The sequence below is a fragment of the Kogia breviceps genome, chromosome 8, assembly GCF_026419965.1.
Source record: "Kogia breviceps isolate mKogBre1 chromosome 8, mKogBre1 haplotype 1, whole genome shotgun sequence".
In the NCBI taxonomy this organism is placed as follows: Eukaryota; Metazoa; Chordata; class Mammalia; order Artiodactyla; family Physeteridae; genus Kogia; species Kogia breviceps.
The window spans coordinates 21,139,101-21,166,144 of NC_081317.1; the positions used below are offsets into that span (position 1 = coordinate 21,139,101).

General features: G+C 37.0%; 1 protein-coding gene, 1 long non-coding RNA gene and 1 other non-coding gene across 3 annotated transcripts in view; 1 reads left to right on the forward strand and 2 right to left on the reverse strand.

The window, feature by feature from the left end:
• The window catches only part of LOC136794729 (uncharacterized), a 42,159-nt gene that overhangs the window by 1,700 nt on the left and 13,415 nt on the right, over positions 1-27,044 (forward strand). Inside the window, exon 2 of the long non-coding RNA XR_010841888.1 lies at positions 10,165-10,309. This is a non-coding gene — a long non-coding RNA (uncharacterized lncRNA). The remainder of the gene's footprint in view (positions 1-10,164; positions 10,310-27,044) is intronic.
• Positions 8,052-27,044, reverse strand: part of HSDL2 (hydroxysteroid dehydrogenase like 2) — a 70,222-nt gene continuing 51,229 nt past the window's right edge. Inside the window, exons 9-11 of the mRNA XM_059071568.2 lie at positions 23,328-23,477; positions 19,426-19,554; positions 8,052-8,222 (exon numbers count right to left, since the gene is read on the reverse strand). Coding sequence (XP_058927551.1) covers positions 8,110-8,222; positions 19,426-19,554; positions 23,328-23,477 — 392 coding nt within the window. The 3' untranslated portion in view covers positions 8,052-8,109. The remainder of the gene's footprint in view (positions 8,223-19,425; positions 19,555-23,327; positions 23,478-27,044) is intronic.
• Positions 10,166-10,238, reverse strand: TRNAW-CCA (transfer RNA tryptophan (anticodon CCA)). The gene has a single exon. It is a non-coding gene; the product is annotated as a tRNA-Trp (tRNA).

A 27,044-nucleotide genomic window follows, 5' to 3' on the forward strand; every position in this document is an offset into this window, starting at 1 on the left:
ATAAACAAAATGTGGCATATATGTAGAGTATTATTCAGCCTTAAAAAAGCAATTCTGTCACATGCTACAACATAGATGAACCTTGAGAACATTACACTAAGTGAACTACACCAGCCGCAAAACAAGTACTGTATATAAGGTACCTAGAGTTGTCAAAATCACTTATATAAGGTGCCTAGTTGCCAAAATCATGGAAACAGAGAGTATTATGGTGGTTACCGGGGAATGAGGAGGGGATTATGGAGAGTTGTTGTTCCATGAGTATAGAGTTTTAGTTTTGCAAGATGAAGAAGTTCTAGAGATCTGATACACAATGTGAGGATAAACCACTGACCTGTACACTTGAAAATGGTTAAAAGGATAAATTTTGTATTATTTTTCTACCACAATTAACTTTTTAAATGCAGTCCCATTTGTTTAAAGGATATTTCCATCTTGATGAGTTTTTTAAATGATGCAGGCTTCCAGCTATGATGAGGTACCTTGTTGAACAAACTCTCCCACTAAAAGCTATAAAAAGCTGCATTTAAAAATATTAAAAAATAAAAGCCTGTTTAAACCTGTTATACAGCAACCCAGGCAGCCAAGGCTTGAGATTCCCAAGAGCCCAGCAAGAAGGGAAACACGATGAAGTGAATCTCCATCCTAAGCCATGTTTCCTCCTCATGGCATTATTGATTTGTATCTAGGAGTATAGAAATCAGAGAGGCATCCTAGAGCTTTCAATAGTCTGATTGGGCTGGAGATACAAATTTTGGAGGTCAAGCCTATCAGAGTAGCTAGGGCTTGAGATGCTAAGATCCCAGAAGAAAGGCAATCGCAGTAAAAGGAGTCAGTCATTCTACATATTTTCCTTCAAAGCATTTCCTAGCCTGTTCATGGAAGGGGCAAGAAGCCAGGAAATCAAGCAGAAAGCAGTTGTTAACAGAAAAAAAAAAAATCTAAGCAGAAATCTTTGGCTGTCTCATGGTGCTGGAAGGAAATAAAGTTCTTAGACTTATAGTAGTAGAGACTGGCTAGGATGTGACTGCCTTGTAATCACTTGGTACTTTCTCAGATAAATATATGGTCAATTGTGTGTACTTTTAAGTTGCACTAACATTGCTTTTGTGCTTTTCGTGACTAAACAATATTTTTCATGAACTTTACAGTAATGGAAACCTCAACTTGTATTATGGAAAAGTTTTTTAATGTATTTTTCATTTCTAAAGTTCTATTTTTATTTTAATCTGCTGTTTTTCAACAAATGATGCTGGAACAATTGGATATCTGTAGTCAGAAATATGAAATTTGATCCACACATTGCACATGTACAAAAATTAACTTGAAATGCTAAATACACCTAAATGCAAAACTTAAAACTGTAAAACTTCCAGAAGTTTTCAGTTAGGCAAAGATTTCTTAATTATACCGAAAGCATGATCCAGTAAAGAAAAAGATTGATAAGTTGAACCTCATCTATTTTTTTAAAAATTTATTTATTTTATTTTTGGCTGTGTTGTATTTTTGTTGTTGTGTGCGGGCTTTCTCTAGTTGCGGTGAGTGGGGGCTACTCTTCGTTGCAGCGCGCAGGCTTCTCACTGCAGTGGCTTGTTGCAGAGCATGGGCTCTAAGTGTGCAGGCTTCAGTAGCTGTGGCACATGGGCTCAGTAGTTGTGGCTCACAGGCTCTAGAGTGCAGGCTCAGTAGTTGTGGTGCATGGGCTTAGTTGCTCCGCGGCATGTGGGATCTTCTCAGACCAGGGCTCGAACCTGTGTCCCCTGCAATGGCAGGTGGATTCTTAGCCACTGCACCAGCAGGGAAGCCCGAACCTCATCTATTTAAAAAAATTGTGTTATTCCTGTATCACTGGTAAGAGAATAAAAAGACAATCTATTGAAAGGGCGAAAATATTTGCAAATACCTGAAAAATTACTTGTATCCTGAATATATAAACAGCTCCCAAAATTCAATAATAAACAATGGAATAAATGTGGGCAAAGATTTGACCAAGTACTTCATCAAGATGATATACACATGTCAAATAACCACATGTAAAGATGCTCATCCTCATCAGGAATATGAGTTAAAATACAATGAGATACTACCTACATATTTATTAGAATAGCTAAAATTTAAAAGGCTGTACATATCAGGCGTTGATGAAAATGTGAAGAAATGAAATCCTATACATTGTTAGTGAAATGTAAAATAGTATAACCACTTTGGAAAATAGTTTGGCAATTTCTTAAAAAGTTAAATATACGCACACCATATGATACAGTCATTTCATACACAAGAGAATACAGGGACTTGGTACATGAATGTTCACAGCAGCTTTATTTGTAATAGCCAAAAGCTGGAAACAACCCCAATGTCTATCAACAGGTGAATGGATAAACAAACTGTGGTGTATTCATATAATGGCAAACTACTCAGCAGTAATAAAAAGGAATGAACTATTGATATATGTAATGACAAGAACAAATTTCAAAGTAATTATGCAGATTGAAAGAAGCCAAACAGAAAATATATACTGTATGGCTCCATTATTGTAAATTCCAGGAAAATGCAAACTAATCTATAGTTATAGAAAGCAGATCAGTACTTGCTGGCAATGGGATCGAGGATGGGCATAAATGGCTACGAAGGGGCAGAAGGAAACTTGGATATGTTCATGTGTTTGGATAGTTGGTGATGGATAGGTTGACAGTGCAAAGAGTAAACATATAGGTAAATTTAAAGACTTTTTTTCTCATTTTTTAATCTTTAAAAAGATAATTCACTGTTATCAAAAATATTAATATACTATAGAGTTTAAAACGTGTGGAAATAAAATGTATGGCAAAGTAGTAAAAAGAATGGGAATGGGCAATGGAAATATTTTGTGAGATTCTTTCAAGGAAGACAAAAAGAAATGGAAGAAGACCAGAAAAGAACAAAGATATACAGAACAGATGGAATAAAGCAAATGGTAATTAATAACTTCCCCAAACAGAAAGCACCAGGTCAAGATGGGTTCACTGATGAATTCTAACAAACATTTAAGGAAGAAAGTTATACCAGTTCTCTACAGTCCCCTTCAGAAGACAGAAACAGAAAATATTCCTAATTCATCCTGTGAAACCAGCATTACCCTAGTACCAAAACCAGACAAAGACATTATAAGAAAACTACAGACCAACATCTCTCATGAACTTAGACGCAAAAATCCTCAACAAAATATTGGCAAATTGAATCCAACAACATATAAAAAGACTTACATACCACAGTTGTCTTAGCCTGTTTAGCCTGCTATAACAAAATACTAGGTGGTTTAAAAACGACAGAAAGTTATTTTGCACAGTTCTGGAGGCTGGGAAGTCCAAGACCAAGGCACAGGCAGATCTGGTGTATGGTGAGGGCCTGAGTTCTGATTCATTGGTGGCACCTTTCTGCTGTGTCCTCACTTGGTGAAAGGGACCAGCTAACTCTCTCTGAGGTCTCTTTTATAAGGGCATCAATCCCAATCATGAGGGCCCCACCCTCATGATCTAATCACCTCCCAAAGGCTCAACCTTCTACTACCATCATCTTGAGGGTTAGGATTTCAGTATATGAAATTTGTGGGCATAAGAACATATAGGCCATAAATACAACCAAGTGGGATTTATCCTAGGTTTGCAAGGATGGTTCAACATTCAAAAATCCATTAATGTAATCTACCACATCAACAGGCTGAAAGAGAAAAATCACATGATCATACAAATAGATGCAGAAAAAGCATTTGACAAAGTCCAACACCCACTCATAATAAAATATTTCAGTAAGCTAGGAATACAGCAGAACTTCCTCAATTTGATAAAGAATATCTACAAAAAACTTACAACTAACATCACACTTAATGGTGAGAAACTAGAAGCTTTCCCATTAAGATCATGAATAAGGCAAGGATGTCTCCTCTCACTACTGCTTTTCAACATCATACTGGAAGTGCTAGCTAATACAATAACATAAAAGGAAATAAAAGGTATACAGGTTGGGAAGGAAGAAATAAAACTCTCTGTTCATAGATGACATAACTGTCTACATAGAAAAGCTGTAAAAATTACCAAAGACACCTCTGGGAACTAATAAATTATTATAGCAAGGTTGTAGAGTACGAGGTTAATATACAAAAGTCAATCACATTCCTATATACCAGTAATGAAGTGAAATTTGAAATGTAAAACACATTACCATTTATATTAGCACTCCAAAAATTTAAATAACAATTAAAATTTTTCATATTATACACATGCAAAATAATAAATAAAAACAAAGGCTTTACACCTTTCACAAAAATTACTCAAAATGGATTACAGATCTAAATGTCAAATGCAAAACTAAAACTCCCTAGAAAATATCATAGGAGAAAACCTAGATGACCTTGGGTATGGCAATGACTTTTTAGATACAACTCCAAAGGCATGATCCATGAAAGAAATGACTGATAAGCAGGGCTTCATTAAAATGAAAAACTTCTGCTCTGCAAAAGACAATGTCAAGAGAATGAGAAAGCAAGTCACAGATTGGGAAAAAATATTTACGAAAGACACATCTGATAAAGGATTGTTATCCAAAATATACAAAGAACTCTTAAAATGCAACAATAAGAAAACAAATAACCTGATTTAAAAATGGGCCAAAGACCTCAACAGACATCTCACCAATGAAGATATAGAGGAAAGTAAGCATATGAAAAGATGTTCAACATCATGTCACGAGGGAATGGCAAATTAAAGCAACAATGAGATACTACCACACACCTGTTAGAATGACTAAAATCCAAAAAACTGGCAATAACAAGTGCTGAAAAGGATGTGGAGCAACAGGAACATGCTGCTGGTGGGAATGCAAAATGGTACAGCCACTTTGGAAGACTATTTAGCAGTTGTGGGTTTTTTTTGACAGTTTTTTTCCTATTTGGCAGTTTCTTACAAAACTCACTCTTACTGTACAATACATATATTTTCCTTCCTACAGTTTCCTATCCTAGAAACGCAAAGTCCTCTTTGTCTTGTTCTTTCACAAAAAAATTTATTGTTCATTGTTGTATAAGCTCAAGTTCTAACCACATCTTTGAGTTACTCATGTCTGAATGCTTCCATGTATATGTGCAATGCATATGTTAATACTTCTATTTGTTTTTCTCTTGCTAATCTATCTTTTGTTAGTCTAATTTACAGGGCCCCAACTGAAAACTTAAGATAGGTAGAGGAAAAATCTTTTCTTCTACTTAAGAGGATTATTTAAGAGGCACTATTTAAGGGAATTCCCTGGTGGTCCAGTGGTTAGGACTTGGCATATTCACTGCTGGGGCCAGGTTTGATCCCTGCTCAGAGAACTAAGATCCCACAAGCCATGTGGCACAGCCAAAAAAGGAAAAAAAAAAAAAAAAGGCACTATGTAAGAGGATTTGTTAAAATATAGGATTACTAGCAACAAACCATCTTTAAAATGTCTAAATAACTTCATCAAACACTAAAAAGCCGAATGGCATGGTTTCCCTCCATACCATTCCATTTCAGAAACGGGTCAAATGGATACTGAACCACACACAAGATGGCCATTCAAAACTTCTGGGAGACTCTAAAACCTCAGTGCAGTTAATGGGCAAGATCCAAGAGAAGGGAACACATGAATTCATTAAGGCAGCTGGGGGATGTGGCAAGAGAGAAAGCTTTAGGAGTGTAGCTGTGGTACCTTTATTTCTGATAAAATAGTACAGACTGCTCACTACTTCTTAGTGATACTAAGCAAAAAGAGGCTGCAGGTGACTTCATCCAACTCCCTCAATTATTGATATGAAAACCAGGGCCCTGTGGAAAGATTTTCTTCTGATATCCTAAGGCCTTTTAATTAGCAAGTTCATGTTTTAGTAACCAAACTCCAGAATTCCTGCCTCACAATATTTTCTAGTTTTTATTTTCCCAAAGCTTTGAAGCCACGTGGAAAATGCAGAGAAAGAAAAGTCTTTAGAAAATTTCAGTAGAAAAAGAGTCTGCTGGCAACATCTGACAGGGATCCTAATGAGGCTGGAAATGAAGAGGAGATGCCAAGGGAGTTGTGAGGCTGCCACATCAAAGTCAATCTATCTGGGCTTCATGGAGGGGGAAGTGGGGTCTTCAAGTTCTATCCAAGGCCAATGTACTGGGAGGTTGTTGGAAAGGGCTTGTTAATTTTGACCTTGGGCTAGTCCTTTCCTATCTCTGATCCTCTGTTTCCTGATTTGTAAAATACAGATTAAGTGCTGCTAATGTTATGATTCTACAAAATAATCAGAATTAGCTAAGTTGCTTAACAGCACAATAATATTAGTGAGTGGAAGGTGAGAAGTGAAAGAATTACACTGAACAAGCATTTTTAACTGATTAAAAGGAAAGACAGGAGCTTAAAAAAAATAAGTTTAACTTTTTTAAAAAAAGAAATGAAACAGAGAAGGACCCTGTGGGGCCATCCTAAGTACAAAGCCTTTCTGTGTCCCCTATTTCTTGTTTGTAGGAAATAGGCTTCATTCAGCCTCCTTGACCTTCACTGAGTTACAAAGGGCAGACTCAAACAGTTGCTAATCAGGGAAGGGAGGGAATGCAGAAACAGGGGAGGAGCAGTCAAGAAACAATCGTGCAGCCTTGGGGCAGGGTCCTGGTTCCTCCTCAAGGAATATATATATAACAATATCTTTGCATTCTTCTGTAAGAACTAAGGCCCCCACCCAGGTGGAGGATGGTAACTTCATGTTGAGCACAAGCTTTCTGAAACACCTCCCTGTTACCTCACCACCAGCCAATCAGAAGAAAGTCACACAGCGCTCACCCCAAATTCTGCCTATAAAAACTTCTCCCTGAAAACCATTGGGGAGTTTGGGCTTTTTGAGCACAAGCCACCCATTCTCCTTGCTTGGCCCTATAATAAACCCTTTTCTGCTACAAACTCCAATGTTTCAGTTTGTTTGGCCTCACTGTGTGTAGTGCACAGGAACTTGTGTTCATAACAGAAATACAAACAAACTATTGCATTAGTTTACTAGGACTACAATAACAAAATACCACAGACTGAGTGGCTAAAGCAACAGATTTCTTACAGTTCTGGAGACTAGTCTGAGATCAAGGTGTCAGTAGGTTTGGTTTCTTCTGAGGCCTCTTTCCTTGGCTTGCAAATGACTGCCTTCTTACTAGTCCTCACATGGTCATTCCTCTGTGTGTGCCTCCTTGTTCTCTTTTTTGTGTCCAAATTTCCTCTTACAAGGACACCAGTCAGACTGGATTATGGCCCACCCTACCCTAAAAGCCTGGGTTTTAACTTACTCACCTCTCTAAAGATCTTATCTCCAAATACAATCAATTCTGAGATTCTGGGGGTTAGGACTTCAACATATGAAGGGGGCATACCATTCAACCCATAACAACCATCTATTCTAATGTTCTCATTGAAAACACTGTGACCAAGTGCACACTTCTGGGGAGGAATTATCTTAGGATATTTTTACATACTTTAAAATAGGATATATATACTGCAGTTAGTTGAATTACATCAATAATATTTTCCTATAGGTAAAATACCTTACACTTAGAAAAGTAGTTAACAAAATATACTTTTTGTTTAATTTGTCTTCACAAATAGTATTTATTAAGTAGTTTATTATGTGATTTCTGTGAAAATGTAATATAGAAGATTTTCTTTAAAACAAATTTATAAAAATCTAAAATATCATTAGTATACAATCCTAAACTGAAAAGTTTAAAACAGACTAGTCTCATTTTACATGGGAAAAAGATATGAAAAGAGTAATGTTGCTGCTTGACTCCGACTGATTTCTAATAATACTTTTCCCAAATACTTTTCCCAGAAGATGATGGTGTATGAGATACAGGACTCAGAGGGCAAAACTCACAAAATAAGAAAAACAGAATGTCTTAGAATTCTACTTAATGCTCCTTATGTTTGGTTGGCTAGCTGTTTTAATTACATTCAAGTCTTATAGATACAGAAATTCTATTTTTTCCAGAACAAACATGCATATCCTTATAATAGGAGTGAAAACAAACATTCAATTTTAACTATTGAACCATTTTACTTTTTGAGCTTAGTGGTCAACATTTTTTTTTCTCTTCACAGCCTGGCATTCATCTGATTCATTAGCTTCTCCAATTTGATTGCTAGGGCCATGTTTCCTTTAATCTTCAATCTTCCTGACATGAATGCTATTGTTGGTTTTAGTTTCCCTAAAAAGAGAAAATGAGAGAGGAAAAATCAGCCATTAGTGCCCTTAGGGATGTACCACTTCAAGAACATGCCTATAAAAAGAATCTCTGAGTTCTATAAACCTCTGAAACACAGAAATTTCTTTTATAGCATCTTTTTATCAGTATCTTGGGAATCCCAACTCCTAGATTTAGATGTTAACAATATCTTGTAATATGAGAGATAATATAAAAGCAACAATCAACAAAAGATTATACCAAAAAGCAGAAGATGCAACATGTACAGTACACTAAAGAATAGATGGCCCTCAAATGAATTGTGGTAAACAAATACTATCTATTTTAGTTATTTTCCAATCTATTATAGCTTATTAAACTCTTAACATTTCAAGTTTAGAGTCAAAAAATCAAATGGTATAAATGCATATAATTTTCTTAAGAAATGACATTAAAAGTATAGCATATGGACACAGAAGTATGTCTTAGCAGTATTTTAACCACAGAAATGCCAGAATGTAAAATGGTGGGCATTAAAACAGAATTGTAGCTAATAACAACATACAATACATAGGAGCTCCATGAAGGGAGGGAACTTTGTTTTTATTTGCTACTCTCATTTCCCAATCTTTTCACTGTTAGGCTTCAGGTAAAAAACTGGCTCCTTGTTCTCTCACTCTACAGTGAAACCCAACAGTCCATAGCCCCACTCATGCATACACAGCTTCCAATCAGCTTTACATAGCCTTGCTTGTTAAAGATGAATGGGCAGCAAATGGAGACCAGGAAAAAAAAAAATCACCCCCAAACCAAAAACAAATCAAAGCAATTTGGGGGAAACAGAGACTGAAGGCATAGAAGAAACAGAAACGAAATAAATGAACAAATTAAAAATTCTGTAATTCATGTCCTCATTGATAAGACAAGCTGTGACAATGTCTCAACAAACAGGATGCTGGAAGAAAAGGGGTGAGGAGGAGAAGCACAGGAAATGGGTATTGAAAAGAGAGGAAGTGGGAGAAGCAGGTGAAGGGGAATGGAATGGGGTAGAGTGAGGAGGAAGAAGGGGGCAGTAAGAGAAGAAAAAAGAAGCTGAGAAAACATGAGTGAACTCTTGGAAATTAAGATTTTGATATATCCACAATATTGGAATGTAATAGAAATGAGACACTTGCAATCTTTTGGTCACAGCAGTCTATTGCAAAATTCCCCCTCCCGCTATTACAAAAGCCTCTCTCTATGAACCAGCACCTCCCCACCACAATAATCTTTTGAGATAAAATTTTCCTTACTATATATACATATTTTTTAAAGGAAAGAATAAGGCCCTAAATGTAAGGTGATTAAATCAGAGATTTAATGTTTTCTTCAGAAAGTGAGAACGGAGAAAACTGAGATAGCTATCAAAGAAATAACATAAGACACATTCCCAAAGAGCCCATCAAGTATCCAGGAAGATGAATGAAAAAAAGCCTTGTATCATTGTGAAATTTCAGAACACTACAGAGAAAGAGATCATTTTGGTTCCAAAACTTTCAGAAAGGGGAGTGGTGGATACAAAAGATTAAGAATAGTATCAAAGCCTCCATGGTAATCTTAAAAGATGGAGCAATGACTTCAATGACTTCATTTTCTGAGGGAAAATGAATTACAATACAGATATCTCTACCCAGACAAATAATCAATGTGTTAGGAGAATACAGGTAGTTTTATATACTCACAAAAATTGCCTCTTATGTGTCCTTTCTAATGAAGCTACTGGAGGATTGACGCCACCAAAATGAGGATGTAAACCAAGAGAAAAGAAAGGGATACAGGAAACAGGAGATTCAATGCAGGAGAGAGTTACAGAAATTTCTAGGATCACAGCTGTGTAGCAGACTTAATGAGCTATCTGGCTGTCTGTTTAGAACTCATTTCTTTTTCTCTTTTTTTTTTTTTTTTTGCCACACCACACACCTTGCAGGATCCCTGACCAGAGATTGAACCTGGGGCCCCAGCACTGGAGGCATGGAGTCCTAACCACTGGACCACCAGGGAATTCCCCATGAGTTATCTGTTTGGATTGTAATAAGAAGACAAAGAGCTCCAGAAAAAAAGTACACTGACAGGTAATCTGACACAGGGAGAATGAATTCTTAAAACTCAAAAAAAAAAAAAAAAATTAAATTAATCGATAAAAAAATTCCAGTTATAATGGGAAAAGGACCTGAATAGACATTTCTTCAAGGAATATACACATATGACCAATAAGCACATGAAAAAAATGTTGAACAGCATTTGTCATTAGGGAAATGCAAATCAAAACCACAATGAGATATTACTTCATACTCACTAGGATTGCTATTGTAAAAAAACAAAAAACAAAAACAAGTGTTGGTGAGGGCAAGGATACAGATAAATAGAAACCCTCATACGTTGCTGGTAGGAATGTAAATGTACAGGTGCTATGGAAAACATTTTCGCAGTTCTTCAAAAGAGTTAAACACAGAATTACCATATGACCCAGCAATAAAGAGAAATGAAAACATAAATCTACACAGATACTTGGACACAAATGTTTATAGCAGCATTGTTTATAACAGCCCAACAAAATATCTTTCAACAGATATTCATAAAAAGAAATGAAGTACTGACACATGCTACAACTTAGATGAACCTTGAAAACATTATACTGAGTGTCAAGAGCCACACACAAAAGGTCACATACTGAATGATTCCATTTACATAAACCATCCAGAATAGACAAATCCACAGAGAGAGAAAGCATATTAGCAGTTCCCATGGGAGTGGGGAGGCTGGAATGGGATGTTACTTAAATGGTATACAGTGTTCTTCTGGGGTGATGAAAAAGTTTTGAAACTAAAGAGAAGTGGTGAATGCACTAAGTTAAATACCATTGAACTGTACACTTTACATAGTTAATTGTATGTTATGTGAATTTCATCTCCATTTTTAAAGAAGAGAATTAAATACTGATATATGCTACATCAACAATGAAACCTGAAAACAAGCTAAAAGAAGAAACACACTGCAAAGAAGCCAGTCACACAAAAAAATTCCATATATACGATTCTGTTCATATGAAAGTCCAGAATAGGGAAATCTACAGACACAGGAAGTAGATTAGTGGTTGCTTAGGGCTAGGGGCAGGAGATGAAGGATATGGGATTAAGAGTTAATGGGTACTGGGTTTCTCTTTTTGAGGTGATGCAAATGTTCTAAAATCAACTGTGGTGATGGTTGTGAACATCTGTGAATATGCTAAAAAAACAGTCAATTGGGCTTCCCTGGTGGCGCAGTGGTTGAGAATCTGCCTGCTGATGCAGGGGACACGGGTTCATGCCCCAGTCCGGGAAGATCCCACATGCCGCAGAGCAGCTGGGCTCGTGAGCCGTGGCCACTGAGCCTGGAGCCTGTGCTCTGCAATGGGAGAGGCCACAGCAGTGAGAGGCCTGCATACCACACACACAAAAAAAACAAACAGTCAATTGTTTACTTTAAATGGATGAATTATATGGTATGTGAATTATATATCAATAAAAAATTTAAAAAGCTATTGACATAGAACAATAAGTCAAATTGGTAATTTAAAATTTTCCCACAGGGCTTCCCTGGTGGCGCAGTGCTTGACAGTCCACCTGCTGATGCAGGACACAGGTTCATGCCCCGGTCTGGAAAGATCCCACATGCCGCAGAGTAGCTAGGCCCACACGCCACGGCCGCTGAGGCTGCGCGTCCGGACCCTGTGCTCTGCAATGGGAGAGGCCACAGCAGTGAGAGGCCCCAGCAGTGAGAGGCCCGTGTAGAGCAAAAAATAATAATAATAATTTCCCAGGCCCAAATAACTTCACTGGTTAACTCATAGGATATAAAATTTACACAAAAGTCAAATGTATTTATGTATACTAGCAACAAATAATTTAAAAATAAAATTAACACAATTTCATTTACAGTAGCATTAAAAAAGAATGAAATACTTAGGGGAAAAAAGCATGAACCATAAAGGAAAAAAATGACACATTAGACTATCAAAACTAAAAACTTTTGTAACTCAAAACATACCACTAAGAAAATGAAAAGTCACAGACCGAGAGAAAATATTTTCAAGTCACGTGCATCTAGAGTTTATAAAGAACTCTTACAACTTAATAATAAAAAGACAGGTCAATTTAAAAATGAGCAAAGGGCTTCCCTGGTGGTGCAGTGGTTAAGAATCCGCCTGACAATGCAGGGGACACGGATTTGAGCCCTGGTCTGGGAAGATCCCACATGCCGAGGAGCAACTAAGCCTGTGTGCCACAGCTACTGAGCATGCGTGCCACAACCACTGAAGCCCGTGTGCCAAAAGCCCGTGCTCTGCAACACGAGAAGTCACCGCAATGAGAAGCCCGCACACCACAACAAAGAGTAGCCCCCGCTCGCAACAACTAGAGAAAGCCTGCGCACAGCAAAGACCCAACGCAGCCAAAAAAATGAAATAAAATAAATAAATAAATAAAAACGAGTAAAACATTTGAATAGACAGTTCATCAAATATAAACAGCTATTAAGCACATGGAAAGATGCACAACATTATTAATCATTAAGAAAATGAAAATTCAAATCACGAGATACCACCACACACCCACTAGAATGGCTATGACAACAAAGACACTGCCATTTGTGACATAATGCATAAACCTGGAGGACATTATGCTGCATGAAATAAGCAAGACACAAGAAGACAAAAACTGTATGATCTCACTTATATGTGGAACCTAAAACAGTCAAACCCACAGGGGCAGAGGGTAGAATGGTGTGATGTTGGTCTCAGGGTACAAACTTTCAGTTATAAGGTGAATAAGTTCTAGGGATCTAATGTTCAGCACAGTGACTATAGTTAATAATACTGTACTGTACACTTGAAATTTGCTGAGAATAAATCTTAAGTCTTCTCATGACAACAAAAAAAAGGTAACCATGCAAGGTGATGGATGTGTTAATTAGCTTGAATATAGTAATTTCCTAGTGTATACAAATACCAAGTCATCATGTTATATACCTTAAATATATACAGTGTTTATTTATCAATTATACCTCAATAACACTGTAAAAAAATAAAAGGCACCAGTAAGTGCTGGTGAGGATTTGGAGAAACCTGAACCTTTATACAATGCTGACAAGAATATAAAATTAGTGCAGCCACTTTAGCAGAGTTTTGGGGTTTATTAAAAAATTACATATCAACTTACCACATAACCCAGGAATTCCACTCTTAGAAATCTACCCAACAGAAATGAAAATATATATCCACACAAATATGTGTATGAAAATATTCACAGCAACATTATTCATAATACCCCAAAACTTGAAACAACCCAAATATCCACCAGCTGGTGAGTGGATAAATATGAAGTATATCCATACAATGGAATACTACTCAGCAATAAAAAGGAACTGAACTACTGATACATGCTACAACATGATGGATGAATCTCAAAAGCCTTATGCTAAGTAAAAGAACCCAAATATGAAAGACTACATACTTTATAATCCCATTTATATGAAATGTCCAGAAACAGCAAATCTATAGAGACAGAAAGCAAGTTAGTGTCTGACTGTCCGGGCAGTAAAAAGGGGGATTGACTGCAAAGGGACAGAATTTTGGAGGGAGTGATAGAAATGTTCTCAAACTGGATTTTATTTATTTACTTATTTATTTATTTATTTTAACATCTTTATTGGAGTATAATTGCTTTACAATGGTGTTAGTTTCTACTTTACAACAAAGTGAATCAGTTATACATATACATATGTTCCCATATCTCTTCCCCCTTGCATCTCCCTCCCTCCCACCCTCCCTATCCCACCCCTCTAGGTGGTCACAAACCACCGAGCTGATGTCCCTGGGCTATGAGGCTGCTTCCCACTAGCTATCTATTTTACGTTTGGTAGTGTATATGTGTCCATGCCACTCTCACTTTCTCACAGCTTACCCTTCCCCCGCCCCATATCCTCAAGTCCATTCTGTAGTAAGTCTGTGTCTTTATTCCCATCTTGCCCCTAGGTTCTTCATGACCTTTTTTTTTTTTTTCTTAGAGTCCACATATATATGTTAGCATACGGTGTTTGTTTTTCTCTTTCTGACTTACTTCACTCTGTATGACAGACTCTAGGTCCATCCACCTCAATACAAATAACTCAATTTTGTTTCTTTTTATGGCTGAGTAATATTCCATTGTATATATGTGCCAAATCTTCTTTATCCATTCATCTGTCAATGGACACTTAGGTTGCTTCCATGTCCTGGCTATTGTAAATAGAGCTGCAATGAACATTGTGGTACATGCCTCTTTTTGAATTATGGTTTTCTCAGGGTATATGCCCAGTAGTGGGACTGCTGAGTTGTACGGTAGTTCTATTTGTAGTTTTTTAAGGAACCTCATACTGTTCTCCATAGTGGCTGTATCAATTTACATTCCCACCAACAGTGCAAGAGTGTTCCCTTTTCTCCACACCCTCTCCAGCATTTATTGTTTCTAGAGTTTTTGATGATGGCCAGTCTGACCGGTATGAGATGATATCTCATTGTAGTTTTGATTTGCATTTCTCTAATGATTAGTGATGTTGAGCATCCTTTCATGTGTTTGTTGGCAATCTGTATATCTTCTTTGGAGAAATATCTATTTAGGTCTTCTGCCCATTTTTGGATTGGGTTGTTTGTTTTTTTTGTTACTGAGCTGCATGAGTTGCTTGTGAATTCTGGAGATTAATCCTTTGTCAGTTGCTTCATTTGCAAAAATTTTCTCCCATTCTGAGGGTTGTCTTTTTATCTTGTTTATGGTTTCCTTTGCTGTGCAAAAGCTTTTAAGTTTCATTAGGTCCCATTTGTTTATTTTTGTTTTTATTTCCATTTCTCTAGGAGGTGGGTCAAAAAGGATCTTAAAAAAAAAAGGATATTGCTGTGGTTTATGTCATAGAGTGTTCTGCCTGTGTTTCTCTAAGAGTTTGATAGTGTCTGGCCTTACATTTAGGTCTTTAAACCATTTTGAGTTTATTTTTGTGTATGGTGTTAGGGAATGTTCTAATTTCATACTTTTACATGTACCTGTCCAGTTTTCCCAGCACCACTTATTGAAGAGGCTGTCTTTTCTCCACTGTATATTCTTGCCTCCTTTATCAAAGATAAGGTGACCATATGTGCGTGGGTTTATCTCTGCGCTTTCTATCCTGTTCCATTGATCTATATTTGTTTTTGTGCCAGTATCATACCGTCTTGATTACTGTAGCTTTGTAGTATGGTCTGAAGTCAGGGAGCCTGATTCCTCCAGCTCCGTTTTTCGTTCTCAAGATTGCTTTGGCTCTTCGGGGTCTTTTGTGTTTCCATACAAATTGTGAAATTTTTTTGTTCTAGTTCTGTGAAAAATGCCAGTGGTAGTTTGATAGGGATTGCACTGAATCTGTAGATTACTTTGGGTAGTAGAGTCATTTTCACAATATTGATTCTTCCAATCCAAGAACATGGTATATCTCTCCATCTATTTGTATCATCTTTAATTTCTTTTATCAGTGTCTTATAATTTTCTGCATACAGGTCTTTTGTCTCCTTAGGTAGGTTGATTCCTAGATATTTTATTCTTTTTGTTGCATTGGTAAGTGGGAGTGTTTTCTTAATTTCACTTGCAGATTTTTCATCATTAGTGTATAAGAATGCCAGAGATTTCTGTGCATTAATTTTGTATCCTGCTACTTTACCAAATTCATTGATGAGCTCTAGTAGTTTTCTGGTAGCATCTTTAGGACTCTCTATGTATAGTATCATGTCATCTGCAAACAGTGACAGCTTTACTTCTTCTTTTCTGATTTGGATTCCTTTTATTTCTTTTTCTTCTCTGATTGCTGTGGCTAAAACTTCCAAAACTATGTTGAATAAGAGTGGGCAACCTTGTCTTGTTCCTGATCTTAGTGGAAATGATTTCAGTTTTTCACCATTGAGGATGATGTTGGCTGTGGGTTTGTCATATATGGTCTTTATTATGTTGAGGAAAGTTCCCTCTATGCCTACCTTCTGCAGGGTTTTTATCATAAATGGGTGTTGAATTTTGTCAAAAGCTTTCTCTGCATCTGTTGAGATGATCATATGGTTTTTCTCTTTCAATTTGTTAATATGGTGTATCACGTTGATTGATTTGCGTATATTGAAGAATCCTTGCATTCCTGGAATAAACCCCACTTGATCATGGTGTATGATCCATAATGTGCTGTTGGATTCTGTTTGCTAATATTTTGTTGAGGATTTTTGCATCTATGTTCATCAGTGATATTGGCCTGTAGTCTTTTTTCTTTGTGACATCTTTGTCTGGTTCAAACTGGATTATAAGTGATGGTTGTACAACCCTATACGTTTACTAAAAATCATATATACTTATAATGGGTAGATTTTATGGTATGTAAATTATACCTTAACTGTTATAAAAAATAACTTTAAAACAAACTACTAGTAAAAACAATTTTATATGTATGTGTGTGTGTGTATATTTCTCTTCCTAATATATTAATCAGGTAATCTTGTACAATATATTTTCTTTCTATTATAATGCTTTACTATACAGTGGCCTCTACTGGGCAAAAAAAAGAGATTTTGATTAGTTGATCACTAGTTGCTTTAATTTTTTATATTTATAACATATCCACTGTATAGATTAGGTCACAGAAATGGCTATGGCTTCTTAAAAGAGGATGCTTAGGATATAAGGTCTAAATTGAGCCCATTCAAAGGACAGTAGATGGGATAAAGAATAAGAATGAAAAGATGTAAGAAGCAGAAGCAAAGTTATTTGCTCCCAATCTGAACTGCTGCTATAAAATAAACCTTATAAGGGACTTTCCTGGCGGTCCAGTGGTTAAGAATCTGCGCTGGGTTTGATCCCTGCTTGAGGAACTAAGATCCCACGTGCCACTTGGCGTTGCCAAAATAAATAAATAAAATAAAATAAACCGTATAAGAATATATATATATATTTAAATCACTCATTTAGCTGACTGACCTCCTCTAGCCAATCCAGGAGCACATTTACAGAAAGATATAAATGGAGAGCCCATTACAAGTTTATGCTACACAAATAAAACGTAAATTAAGGAGGTACTTGATTCTTTCACCTTTGGAGGGCAAAACAGCCTAATTTAGAAGTGCATGAGCTGGCGAGTTAGCTTGATTTCAAATTCTAACTCCAACATTGACTCACCCACCAAGTGACTCTGGGCTTATTTAATTAAGCAATACTTCAGTCTCCCTTTTTATAAAATAGAGAAAATCTTGTACGTCAAACCATTATTGGGAGTATTGCTTAACTCAATAGTAATCATATACATATTAGCTATAATTACTGTTATTTCTGTTTGGAAATTGACAATAATTTTTTTTATTTTTAAAGGTCTTTAAGTTCAAAATATTGCATATTTATAAGGTTCAAATTTACCAAACATTTATTTAGCATCCAAAGCACTATGTTTAAGCCCTACAGAGAAGGAGATTTTGAAACACTAAACAAACACTAAAGAAACTATTGGCTCCCCTGGTGGCGCAGTGGTTAAGAATCTGCCTGCCAATGCAGGCAACACAAGTTCGTGCCCTGGTCCAGGAAGATCTCATGTGCCACAGAGAAACTAAGCCCATGCGCCCCAACTGCTGAGCCTGTGCTCTAGAGCCCATGTGCCACAACTACTGAGCCTGTGCTCTAGAGCCCGCGAGCCACAACAAAAGAAGCCACTGCAATGAGAAGACCGTGCACCACAACAAAGAGTAGGCCCTGCTCGCCGCAACTAGAGGAAGCCTGCACACAGCAACAAAGACCCAAGTCAGCCAAAAATCAATCAATCAATATATTTATTTAAAAAAAATGATTAAAGTGATAACTATTCATTATCATTAAAAGATGTTATAATGTACTAAGTACTTTTAATGTACTTTTAAGTACACTAGTACTTTTAAGTACTAAGTACTTATAATGTACTAAGTACTAAGTGAAAAAGGTTACCAAACAGCAGTAATGCTATAATCTTGCTTTTATAAGCACACTTATATATTTATATACATTCATAAAAATATATATATGACTTTAAACCAAAAATCAACTGATGGTTATCTTTCAGTAGTACAATAAAAAATAATTTTATTTATTTTCTTTTTTCCTAAGCATATTTTCTAATTTTTGTACCATGAATATTTAGCACTACTGTTTAAAAAAAAAGGGGGAAAGTTATAGAAACCTCAATCATTAGTAACATCACACACATACTGGCTCAGATAGTATGTAGGCCATTAGCATCCTGGGTTAGAAATGGAAAGCGAGACTTACAGGGCACAGAATACACTATGATCTTCAATTTATGAAGATTAAAACAGAATAAAGAATAAATAACATTTATAACTCATTAAATGAATCTTTAGGATCTTCAGATTAAAATGTTACAATACTTTTGTTTAAAGTGCTACTTCTGGGACTTCCCTGGTGGTGCAGTGGTTAAGAATCCGCCTGCCAATGCAGGGGACATGAGTTTGATCCCTGGTCTGTGAAGATCCCACATGCTAAAGAGCAACTAAGCCCGTGCACCACAACTACTGAGCCTGCGCTCTAGAGCCTGTGAGCCACAACTACTGAGCCCGCGTGCCACAACTACTGAAGCCCACGCACCTAGAGCCTGAGCTCCACAACAAGAGAAGCCACTGCAATGAGAAGCCCACCCACCGCAACAAAGAGCAGCCCCCTGCTCTCCACAACTGGAGAAAGCCTGCATGCAGCAACAAAGACCCAATGCAGCCAAAAATAAATAAATTTAAAAAAAAATTTTAAGTGCTGCTTTTAATAAGTACATGTGTTAATTAACTTACCATCTGGAGTAGTGTTTTAAGAGTAGGAAATAGAAAAAAATTACCCTTAAAATTTTTCTGGCACATTTAGAGATACATGGGCAGAGCAGAAAACTATGCAGACACTCTTCTTAGTGATGGATTCCACAGAAAGCAGGGTCACTGGGCCACGGGAGATGGCTGCAGTTTCTTATTACAATAGTTAGCAAGATTGAAGCATGATCTTACTCTTGATAAACAAGCTGCAGCTAAGTTCAGCACCTCTGGTAACCAAGGTGCTATTGGAAATGATATCTTAGTCCAACTAGTAGAAATGAAGCCTACCTAATAGAATTTTCCTTGAACAATCAGTAAACAAGTAAAGTTACAACTCACCTGAAAACATTTTTACAAAATCATCAGTAGACATACTCATCACCACATCTGCCTGATCAGAGGGCTCTCCATATCCGACATTGCCACCCTTGCTTTTAAGATCAAGAAACCATGTTCCACCATCTTCACCTACACAGAAAAGGAAGATATAGAAATAAATGTTAAAGAAGCCCTGTTTTTCTTAAACTTAATAACTGTACAATTAGAATAATGCTGTTACCCAGGTTGAAATCCCCAGGTCTCTAACAAATTCAGTCAATATTTATTAAGTACTTATTATGGGCCAGGCACTGGCTAGGTTCTGAAGACTCTTCAATAACATGGTTCTTACAAAACAGGAAGTGGAGGGTGATGTGGAGTCAGGAAAGCCCAGCTGAGATTTTAAAGTTAAGTAAGAATTTGCTAGATGGGGGACTTGCCTGGTGGTCAAGTGGCTAAGACTCCGTGCTCCCAATGCAGGGGGCCCATTGCTGTTGTTTGATCCCTGGTCAGGGAACTAGATCCCACGTGCTGCAACTAGAGTTTACATGCCACAACTAAGAGTTCACATGCCAGGGCTTCCCTGGTGGCGCAGTGGTTGAGAGTCTGCCTGCTGATGCAGGGGACGCGGGTTTGTGCCCCGGTCCGGGAAGATCCCATATGCCGCGGAGCGGCTGGGCCTGTGAGCCATGGCCACTGAGCCTGCGCGTCTGGAGCCTGTGCTCCACAGCAGTGAGAGGTCCATGCAACGCAAAAAAAAAAAAAAAAAAAGATTTCGCATGCCACAACTAAAAGTTCATAACTAAGGATCCCACATGCTGCAACTAAAGATTCTGCACGTGGCAACGAAGATCCCACATGCCTCAACTAAGACCCAGTGCAGCCAAATAAATAAATAATATTTGCTCGATGAGGAACTGAAAAAAAGAACAGAAGGACTGGAATGTACAAAGAGAGTAGATGGCGGCCTCAGATGAGCTTGTTAGGCAGTCCAGATGCAGAGCACAGTAAGCCATGTAAAGGGTTCACTGATTTCATCCATACGCCATGGAAGACGAAAGACATTAGGTTTGTATTTTAAATAGATCACCCTAACAGCAGTGTAGAGAAGATATTGGAGAGGGATAAAGAGGATACAGAGGACAATTTAGGAAGGTACTGGGGTTGTTCAGGAGCTTGAGAATGTATGCTTGGGTCAGGATCGCAGCAAAAAAAAGTCCGCATATTTGAGAGAGAACTTCAAAGCAATATCACAAAACTAGGTAACTGATTGAATGAAGAGGAAAAGGTAGGGATGGTGCAGAAGAATGATCTGCTTTGCTAGTTTTTTTGGCTTGGGAAGCTGGGTAAATATTGCTGTGTTTTTTATTGAGAGGACTACTGAAGAACAGCAGATTTAACAAGTAGTGCCAAAGGCAGGTATTGGGAATGGTGAGCTGTTATGGACATTTTCAGATTGATGCACCTTTGTGACAGCCAAATGAAAATGTCAAATGAAGTCTGACCGGGCTAGGAAGATAGATACATAAGGAATCAGCCCCTATGGTCACTAAAGCTATGTGAGGGGTTGGGGTTTTCCTAGACAAAGTCTGTAGAGTATAAAGAGTGCTAAGACAGTGACCTGAAGAATATCAACATTTAAGGAAAACATGGAGAAGCATCTAGCACAGGAGACTAACAAGACATGATTACAGACACAGAAAAAAGCAATGGAGCATTTCCAGAAGGAAAGAGAGGTCAACAGCATCAAATGTTGCAGAATGGCAACAAGGTAAGAATGACAAATGCCCACTGGTGACACAGAAGCCACCGAGGACCTTGGTGAGAGCAAATTCAGCGGAATGGAGAAAAATGACACCAGAACAGAGTGAATTGTAGATGAAAATAAGTTTGGCTATGAAAGGGAGAAGAAAGATAGGGGGTGGGGGGTGTGATTGGGAAGGTTGTTATTGCTGGTTTTTTTTAAGATAGAATAGACTTTCGGAATGTTAAAAACCACTGGGAAGGAGGCTTCAGGATGAACAGGTGGAAGAGACAGCACACATTTCCTGAGGAGGCCAGAGGAAATGGGATCTAGAACTTTGCTACTCAAAGTGTGATCCATGAACTGCAGTACTGTCATCACATCAGAAATGCAAACTGCAGACCCTACCTCAAACCACTGAATCAGATTCTGCATTGTTAGCATGCCCAGCGGTGATCAGTATGGACATTAAAGCTTAGGATGCACGGATGTGGAGTTGAGCTCTGCCTGTTGGGAGAGGAGGAGAGGTCAATGCCTACAACAGTTTGGTATCAGATGGCAGGAAGCTGAAGCAATTCCTGTCTGTAGGCTTCCCTTATCTCTGTGAAAGAGGAGGTCACTTTATCTGCTGAAACTGGCAGGGAAGTGGTGAAGGGAGAGATGGGAGATTTGAGGAACACTGAGAGGCTTAAAAGAGTCACTGTGGAAAATGAGGCCATAAGCTGACCAAAGAAAAACAGAATTCTGACATTGGAGAGGAGCAGTGATGAATTTTTACTGGTACAGATTCACTGGGTGGTGTGATTCCACCCCCCACGCCCTGTCATTTCTCCAGCAAGACTTAGCAGCCTGGATGCAAGTGTGGAGCAGCCAGAGAGTTTGATCATCCAGGACTAGGATTATGACAGCTGGTGACATAAGCACCAGGTCAGGAAGTTTAGGATACAGGTAAAAGAGTGATTGAAGCAATGGATCATGGGTTCTAAGAAAAGGAAGTAAAAACAGGAAGATGCAGATGGATTAAGATAAAATAGAGATTACAAAGGATAAAAGAACTGATTATGTCAAAGTTTGCATACAATGGGACTGTGGTAGCTAATTCTTAAAACTCTTGTCAACATGCATTAATACTATGTTGAGAAGAAAAATACTGAGAGGTTTAAAAGCTGACTGCATTCAGACTGACCTGAATAATCTCAAAGATAAAAAATGGCAAGGGAGGGCTTCCCTGGTGGCACAGTGGTTGAGAATCTGGGACATGGGTTCGAGCCCTGGTCTGGGAGGATCCCACATGCTGCAGAGCAACTAAGCCTGTGAGCCACAACTACTGAGCCTGCGCATCTGGAGCCTGTGCTCCACAACAGGAGAGGCCGCGATAGCGAGAGGCCCGCACACCACGATGAAGAGTGGCCCCCGCTTGCCACAACTAGAGAAATCCCTCGCACAGAAACGAAGACCCAACACAGCAAAAATAAATTAATTAATAAACTCCTACTCCAAACATAAAAAAAAAAATGGCAAGGGAGTTCCGTGGCAGTCCAGTGCTTAGGACTCGGGACTTTCACTGCTGTGGGCCCCAGTTCAATCCCTTGTCAGGGAAGTAAGATACCATAAGCCTGTGGTTCAGCCAAAAAAAAAAAAAAACAAGAAACAGGCAAGGTGCGCATCGTTGATAAATGACTGTATTATACTACCTGTCATGATCCATATATCCTTCTAACTAGGATTTTCTCTCAATTACATACACTAAGGAGTTATTTAACACTGGAAGTATCTGTAAGGAAATTTTATTTTACATATGTCCATATGCACTGATGTTAACTTAAAAATACAAATCAGTAAAACAGCGAAGAACTACAAAAACAAGTAGAAAACAGGTCTATCACTTATATGTGGAAATACCAGTTTAAAACAAATAGATATAATTATGGGTCAACATAATATGAACCCCATGGTAACCACAAATCAGAAACTTAATAGATGGACAAAAACCAAAAAGGAAAGAACACAAAAATACAAATCAGTAGTTATTTGCTATTCTTAAATGTCTACATTCTTGGGTAAGGGTCTGGATATAGCCAACTATTCCAAGTTATTACTACTGGAGGCTGATATACTTCCAAGGAAAATATCCTACTTTGTTTCATAAAAGCTCCAGATTACCAGAAGTAACCCTTACCTGAGAGTTCAAACTGATAGATTGCTTGAGTGGCTTTAACAACATCATCACTGAGAGAGTCCTTAACAATTCTAAATGTTCCTTCCACAGCTCCAGAACGTGGTTTTGGTGGTGGCTGTGCCTCCTCTTCTTTCAATTCTGGAAGAGCACCTATAAAATGTTATTGATATAAGTAACTTTAAAGCCTAGGCAATGTAAGGTCACACACAAAATTAATTAGTTAGCAAACAGACTTGCTACCAATTAGACCCATTTAACCAAAATGACCTTAAATACATTCAGTGGCATCTCAAAGTATAAAAGCATAAATCAAACTGATGGAATAACAGCCAAACATGTCAGTTAAGATTATAAATGTAAATAAATGGTTTATACTCTTCAAGTAAAAGACTACCTCTCAGATTAGCTTTTTTAAAAACCCATTAATTTATACAGTGTTTATAATAAACAGATTTAAACAACCTGTTAGAGTTTTAGTGGTAACAATTAATCACTCCTTTATCATCGTCCCTGAGTTCCAAAACCAAATGAGAAAAGAAGACCGTGGAGTCAGAAAGATGGAGATCAGAATATCAACTGTGTAAATGAGTGGAGATGAATTGGCGACTGTAGCTTGAATCAACAGCCAAGTGAACTTCTCAATAACTTTACCTCTAAACATATTCACCTAGTCTTTTCATCGCTGTATTGAACCTGCCTCCTCCCATCAAGGAATGGAAATGCCTCTGTAAGTAAAGATCATGTGCAAACTGAGGACAGTCTAGTCTGAAAGAAAGGAGGCTCAAAAGGGTCTAAGCCACACAAACTCGTTTCTTCTCCCAATCTCAATTAGATTGGTCCCTCCCACTAGATGAAGAGGTAGGTCAAACCATGTATTAGTCTCCTAAAGGCCCCACTACCTAGAAACGCAAGGTCAGGGGAATAGAGGTTGCAACATTTTAAATTTTGTATTCACTTAAACCATTGGCCATAACCATTCAGCATATGATGAGCCAGGGGAGATCTGCAGTGCACAGGACTGTTCGAATCCCATAGCATGAAGCTGTCCCCCAATACCAACCTCTGTGTCTTTATTTATCCTCCTGGAATTATTTGTGGGCAGTTTGGCTACCCCCAGAAACAGCTGAGAATAATTTGTTATTTAAACTAACGCAAAGGACTATTTGTACTCTAGGCTGAAGATTAACTCTACATCTATCTCCCAGCTCAAATCATACCCAGCCATCTTGTCCAATATAACTCACCAAAGGCTATTAAATAAAATCTAACTGACAGCATAAAGATACTCCAGAGTACAACATAACCAATTCAAAAGTATCCTAAATTTATTGAATATGAACTACCTTCCATTATGATGTTTCCAGACACAAATAAACAGTAAAAGCCTTCTCACAAAGTTCAGCAGATATTAAAGATGAAATACTTAAGATCCAATGGAGCAAAGAATATAATATTATTATAGTATTTTGAAGCCAGTTTAAAAATTCAGATATGTATTTCAATATTTAATGCTGACAGTGTAGTCAGGAGGTACTCATATAATGCCAATATTTATAATTCTGGAAGGATGTTTCATAGTATGTATCAGGAACTGTCCCACTGCCTGATTATCCACTTTTAGTGATCCACTATAAGAAAATCCTGTAACATTTATAAAATGAAACAATTACAAACCACTAAAATAAATATTACATTCATGTGATACAATACTAAGTTGCCAATTTCAAAAATTTGTTTTTGAAGACCTGGATAATATTCACAATATAATGTTAAGTAAAATGAAGTATATACAATTAAATATAATATGATCCAATCAGGTAAAGTATATATTTCTGGATATGAATTTTAAGTTATATTTTCAAAAAATAAAAGAGACTGGAAAGAAATAAGCCAAAATACAGACAGTATTTATACTTGGATGGTGGGTTACACGTGATTTAAAAAATTTTCTTTATGCTTTTCTGTACTAAGCTTTTTTATACAAATTAATTTAAAATGGTATCAAAATTGATTAAATTACATTATGAAATCTATTGGATGTGGCCAAAGTTATACTAAGGGGGTAAATGCACAGTCAAAATTATTTTATTATTTTTAAAGGAATAAAAATAAATATTAGCCTAACAAGCAAGAAAAGGAACAAAAACGTGCAACCTCAAAGCAGAAAAGAGAAAATAATAAAGCAAAAATTTTAAAAATAATGAATCAAATGGTTGCAGAATTTTGTGAATATACTAAAAATCACTTAACTACATACTTTAAAATGGTGAATTTCTGGTATATGTAAATTATACCTCAAAGCTGTTATAAAAAGAAATAATGAATCAGTAAAGAGAAAAGCAGTAGAATGAGAAATGAAATAAAATTTAAAATATGGTTCTTTTGAGAAAAAACAATAAGATACAGTAAAATTGGGCAACTTTCTGGAAAATTTAATCAAAGAAAAAAGGAGAAAAAAACTTTAAAAAGAGAAAAGGGATAAAATAAATATGAAAAATTTTAAATTATAAGTGAATACTACATGTCAACCCTTAAATAAATTTTAAAACTTCAAATGGATAGTTCTGGTTTTTTTATTTTAGAAAAACCCTATAACTGAATGACAAAATAAAAACATTTTCAAAGAAACAACTTCAGAAAAGACTCAAATAACTTAGTAGGTGAGATATGTCAAACCTTCAAGGAAAAGAACATAGAAAAAGGAAATTACGCAATTGACTTCCATACTCAAAATATAACAAAAAATAAAATATAGAAAATATATAATAAAAATGTAGACATTAATCTAAATAACTGATAAAAAATCTTAACATCTAATACCTTATGGGTAAAATCTAAAGATTTTCCCATTAAAATTAAGAATAAAATAAGAATACCTAAAATAAATAGTTTCAATAAATATTTCCAAATTCTCCTGGAAGTTCGAGTCAGTATATTAAGATATATGCCAGAAATGATACTGTAAGATACTATTATTATATGTAGACAGTAAGTTTGGGCATTTAGGAAATTCAAGATAATTACTCAATGATAATTACATCAACTAACATTTATAGGGGGGCTTCCCTGGTGGCGCAGTGGTTGAGAATCCGCCTGCGGATGCAGCGGATACGGGTTCGTGTCCCGGTCCGGGAAGATCCCACATGCCGCAGAGCAGCTGGGCCTGTGAGCCATGGCCGCTGAGCCTGCGCGTCCGGAGCCTGTGCTCCGCAAAGGGAGAGACCACGACAGTGAGAGGCCCTCATACCAAAAAAAAAAAAAAAAGAACATTTATAGGGGACTTACTATATAAATTTCACAATATGATGCACTATCAATTATACTTAATCCTCATGATACTCACATAAGGAAAGTGAGAGCTGAGAAAGCTGTTTCAGAGAGCTGAAGTGACTTGTCCAAGGTCACAGATATAAATGACAGGGACAGGACTTGTACCCAGATCTGTCTTATCCCCAAGTCTATGCTTTCAGTAACTGTCTCTCTATTAGAAACTATTAGAAGTCTAAAACAAGACAAAAACTCATGAAGGTAACCAGATATAAAATAAATATAAAAAGTTAGTTTCCCCCTTCTTATTTATAATGTGTCTTGTTTAAGAAAGCATTTCAATATATTTAATAAAATAAACACAATTCAAGATTAAAGTAAAAAGAAGTGAGTGAGGTTTTTAAATGGCAACTGGAATACTCAGTGACACACCTAAGGTTACATGGCAGT